Source organism: Borostomias antarcticus (genome assembly GCF_949987555.1).
Source record: "Borostomias antarcticus genome assembly, chromosome: 17".
Classification (NCBI taxonomy): domain Eukaryota; kingdom Metazoa; phylum Chordata; class Actinopteri; order Stomiiformes; family Stomiidae; genus Borostomias; species Borostomias antarcticus.
This window is the reverse complement of record NC_140250.1, coordinates 1,459,204-1,464,203: the sequence shown is the minus strand read 5'-3', so window position 1 is coordinate 1,464,203 and position 5,000 is coordinate 1,459,204. Positions and strand designations below refer to the sequence as shown.

The 5,000-nt window shown below is 57.7% G+C and overlaps 1 protein-coding gene across 1 annotated transcript in view; it reads left to right on the top strand.

Annotated features, from left to right (window-relative positions):
* Positions 1–5,000, top strand: part of intu (inturned planar cell polarity protein) — a gene marked incomplete at its 5' end in the record, with an annotated part of 22,743 nt that overhangs the window by 9,193 nt on the left and 8,550 nt on the right. The window contains 4 exon segments of the mRNA XM_084451778.1: positions 219–440; positions 3,231–3,349; positions 4,368–4,457; positions 4,556–4,633. Of these exon segments, the coding sequence (XP_084307904.1) occupies positions 219–440; positions 3,231–3,349; positions 4,368–4,457; positions 4,556–4,633 (509 nt within the window).

The window sequence follows — 5,000 nt, the reverse complement described above, 5'->3', positions numbered from 1 at the left end:
AAACCCACAGCCCCCTCTGAACGGGCTGGAGGTGCGAAGGAAAACACGGTCGAACGCGGCGGAGCGAAAAGACGGATGATGACTAGGGGTTTCCGGTTCGGATAACTCTTTCTTTTTTCTCCCCCTCTCCCTCTCCCTCTCCCTCTCCCTCTCCCTCCCCCTTTTTCCGCCTCTCCGTCTCTCTCTCTCTCTCTCTCCCCCCCCCTCCCCCCCCCCAGGTGAAGCTGACCCTGGAGACGGCCGGCCCTGGCGAGGGCGATCCGGCGGACCCAGCCGATCCGACCTGCCCCCCCGGGCCCCGGCCGGCCCCGCCGGTCAGCCAGCTGGTGCGTCTCCTCTGGGGCGAGGACACGGCGGAGCTGCAGATGTCCCTGGGACACGTCCCCCACGTCGTCATGTACCTGTCCCTCAAGCTGGACTCCGACTCGGCGCTGGAGGAGGTCAGTCTCTCCCCCGGGGTTAGCGCCGTCCGCGGTTAAAGGGTCAGTCTCTCCCCCGGGGTTAAAGGGTCAGTCTCTCCCCGGGGTTAAAGGGTCAGTCTCTCCCCCGGGGTTAAAGGGTCAGTCTCTCCTCCGGGGTTAAAGGGTCAGTCTCCCCTGGGGTTAAAGGGTCATTCTCCCCTGGGGTTAAAGGGTCAGTCTCTCCCCCGGGGTTAAAGGGTCAGTCTCTCCTCCGGGGTTAAAGGGTCAGTCTCTCCCCCGGGGTTAAAGGGTCAGTCTCTCCTCCGGGGTTAAAGGGTCAGTCTCCCCTGGGGTTAAAGGGTCAGTCTCCCCTGGGGTTAAAGGGTCAGTCTCTCCCCCGGGGTTAAAGGGTCAGTCTCTCCCCCGGGGTTAAAGGGTCAGTCTCTCCCCCTGGGGTTAAAGGGTCAGTCTCTCCCCCGGGGTTAAAGGGTCAGTCTCTCCCCCGGGGTTAAAGGGTCAGTCTCTCCCCCTGGGGTTAAAGGGTCAGTCTCTCCCCCGGGGTTAAAGGGTCAGTCTCTCCCGGGGTTAAAGGGTCAGTCTCTCCCCCGGGGTTAAAGGGTCAGTCTCCCCCGGGGTTAAAGGGTCAGTCTCCCCTGGGGTTAAAGGGTCAGTCTCTCCCCCGGGGTTAAAGGGTCAGTCACTCCCCCGGGGTTAAAGGGTCAGTCTCTCCCCTGGGGTTAAAGGGTCAGTCACTCCCCCGGGGTTAAAGGGTCAGTCTCTCCCCCGGGGTTAAAGGGTCAGTTCCCTCAAATAACACAGCTTCAAAAATACATTTATAAAAAGAGCGGCCTCTTGACCTTTATTCAAACCTTTGTTTAAGCTCGAGAGGCACTGAGGCTGCCCTCGACGAGCCAACAATACATCAACAACAACAACAACAAAAGGGACAGACACACAGGAAGGTATATAAAAACGATATAAATAAATGGATAAACTCAATAGAAAAATAGTAAAAAATGTTAAGATATACTAAAACAGTTACAGACAGATGTACAATGGTGCATAATCATGGACTTGAACTTTTTAAAATGATGGTATTGAGTCCAGTTTTAAAAAGCGTTGGAGTTGAAGCGTGTGCCCTTGTGGAACCGCTCTCTGAAACCCTGTAAAAAGGGGCGAGCGAGCCAAGCTGCGTCACCAGGCGCGGTCTTTCAGCGTGTCATCGAACGCCGTCTTAGTATTTATATGGAACTGACCAATGGCTCTGCTGCTTCTCAGCTGCGGTGTACGGCTCCTTGGACAGGTGGGCGGCATCTCTCTCCCTCTCCTCCTCCTCTCTCTTTCTCCTCCTCCTCACTCTCTCTCCTCCTCCTCTCCCCCTCTCCTCCTCCTCTCTCCCTCTCCTCCTCCTCTCCCTCTCCTCTCCTCTCCCTCTCCTCCCTCTCTCTCCTCCTCTCTCTCCCTCTCTCTCTCCTCCTCCTCTCCCTCTCTCTCTCCTCCTCCCTCTCTCTCCTCCTCTCTCTCTCCCTCTCTCTCCCCTCCTCCTCTCTCTCTCCCTCTCCTCCTCCTCTCTCTCCTCCCTCCCTCTGCCCCCTGACACAGAGCAGACTCTAAACAGCCCTCCCACCCTCTTTAGCTTCCAGAACCTTCCGGGTTATTCATACTTAACCAGAAACAGAACCAGGAACAAACAAGAGAAGTCTGTTACTAACTCTAATAGCTTCATCAATTCAACAGGATTTCACTTTTCATTTGATACCGTCCCCGGGGGCAATTCCATTTCGACGCGAAGCTCCTCGTAATTCCTCCCTGTAAATTAGGCCGTAACACAAGCGCATCCATGTCTTCAATAAACTCTAAATCCTTGAGTTGCGTTCTGCCCCCCGAGGCGGTCCTAACGGCGTGGGCCAGCGGCCGGCGCGCTGCGGAGCGCTCATCCAGACCCATGTTTCCTGCTCCGTGGTCAAGACGGCTCTTATTTCAGACCCGGTCTTTATGGACACACTGACCTCTTCCCTGCGGCCGGCTGGGTGGGAGGTTCCTCTACTGCGCGCGTGTGTGTGTGTGTGTGTGTGTGTGTGTGTGTGGGCACGTGTGTGTGTGTGAGGCTCGTTTCACCTAATGACAGTGTAGGCCGGCGTACCAGTTTGGCAGCTTTGATTTCAGGCGTCGGCTGATTGCAGAGTAGGGAAAAAGGGCAGCGTTCAATTTAGTGCTCAGGTGGGCTGCGTTCCAAACAGAAAAAGGCGAGTCCGGGATCTGTGTCAAAACACACACACACACACACACATCCGTTTGGGGTAATGCGCATGTTTGTTTTCATGTGCACTGATGGTCTGTGGTTAGTGTGTGTGTGTGTGTGTGTGTGTGTGTTTTGACACAGATCCCGGACTCGCCTTTTTCTCCCTACCACGGCGATAAGGCCCCCCCCCCTGACCCTCACAGCCCGCGTGATTTTTTTTACCAACCAACTCCTGCCATAACCACGCCCCCGCGAGTTTTCATTGGGTTAGGGTTAGGGTTAGGTTTAGGGTTAGGTTTAGGGTTAGGGTTAGGGTTAGGGTTAGGGTTAGGGTTAGGGTGTCCAATGAAAACTCGCGGGGGCGTGGTTATGGCAGAAGTTTGTTGGTAAAAAAAAGCACGCTCACAGCCCCCCTCTCGGGGGGAATACTAACATCAAAGACAACGCAGAGAACCCTGCCTTAAGTGTGTGTGTGTGTGTGTGTGTGTGTGTGTGTGTGTGTGTGTGTGTGTGCGCGTGTGTGTGTGTGCGTGTGTGCGTGTGTGTGCGCGTGTGTGTGTGTGCTGTGCGCGTGTGTGCGTCCACAGCAGGAGATCCTCTACCAGTATCCCGTGTCCGGAGCGTCCAGTCAGCTGAAGGGGGTGAGGGGCATCTTCCTGACCCTGTGTGACATGCTGGAGAACGTCACCGGGGGCCAGATCATCAGGTAACCAGGGTCCTCCAGGGCCCCTCAGGTCCTCCAGGGCCCCTCAGGTCCTCCAGGGTCTCTCAGGTCCTCCAGGGTCTCTCAGGTCCTCCAGGGTCTCTCAGGTCCTCCAGGGTCTCTCAGGTCCTCCAGGGCCCCTCAGGTCCTCCAGGGTCTCTCAGGTCCTCCAGGGCCCCTCGGCTCCTCCAGGGCCCCTCGGCTCCTCCAGGGTCTCTCAGGTCCTCCAGGGCCCCTCGGCTCCTCCAGGCCCCTCGGCTCCTCCAGGGCCTCTCAGCTCCTCCAGGGCCCCTCAGGTCCTCCAGGGCCCCTCAGGTCCTCCAGGGTCTCTCAGGTCCTCCAGGGCCTCTCAGGTCCTCCAGGGCCTCTCAGGTCCTCCAGGGCCCCTCAGGTCCTCCAGGGCCTCTCGGCTCCTCCAGGGCCCCTCGGCTCCTCCAGGGCCTCTCAGCTCCTCCAGGGCCTCTCAGGTCCTCCAGGGCCCCTCGGCTCCTCCAGGGTCTCTCAGGTCCTCCAGGGCCCCTCGGCTCCTCCAGGGCCTCTCAGGTCCTCCAGGGCCTCTCAGGTCCTCCAGGGCCTCTTTGATTTGATCTCCGTCTTCCGTCTTTCTCTCTCATGCACATATTTTTCTTACCCTCTTTCTGTTTTTCTCATCCCCCTTTTTCTCTGCGCTCCATTTCACCTCTGTACTCTCTCCCTCTCTCTCTCTCTTTCTCTCACTCCCTCTCTCTCCCCCTCTCTCTACCTCTCTCTCTCCCTCTCTATCACCCTCCCTCTCTCTCTCCCCCTCCCTCTCTGTCCCTCTCTCTCCTTCTCTCTTTCTCTCTCTCCCCCTCTCTCTACCTCTCTCTCTCCCTCTCAATCACCCTCCCTCTCTCTCCCCCTCCCTCTCTGTCCCTCTCTCTCCTTCTCTCTTTCTCTCTCTCCCCCTCTCTCTACCTCTCTCTCTCCCTCTCTCTCTCACCCTCCCTCTCTCTCTCCCCCGCCCTCCCTCTCCCTCCCTCTCTCTCCCTCTCTCCCTCAGCTCCTCCCTGCTGCTGAAAAAGCACCTGGTCCACGTCGGCTACTGGAAGGAGAGCAACAACCTGCTGGTCATCGGCCTGCCCGCTGAGAGGTCTGGGACCTGTAGTTTTTTGTAGTTCTGTAGTCTTTCCCGGAGCTCCGGGGGCCTGTAGTGTAAACCTGAGCGGTTCCTCCTCTCTCTCTCTCCAGGGTTCCTCTGCTGTACCTGCAGACCGTGCTAGGGGGCGTCGTGAGGACGCTCAAGGTCATGTACGGCTCCTTGGACAGGTGGGCGGCCTCTCTCTCTCCCTCTCCTCCTCTCTCTCTTCCTCTCCTCCTCTTTCTTCCTCTCCTCTCTCTCCCTCTCCTCCTCCTCTCCTCCTCTTCTCTCTCTCCTCCTCCTCTCTCTCTTCCTCTCCTCTCTCTCTCCCTCTCCTCCTCCTCTCTCTCTTCCTCCTCCTCTTCTCTCTCTCTCTCTCTCCCTCTCCTCCTCCTCTCTCCCTCTCCTCCTCTCTCTCTTTCTCCTCTCTCTCCCTCTCCTCTCTCTCCTCCTCTCTCTCTCTCTCTCTCTCTCCCTCTCTTCTCTCTCCCTCTCCTCTCTCTTCCTCTCCTCCTCCTCTCTCTCTCCCTCTTCTCTCTCTCCTCTCTCTCTCTC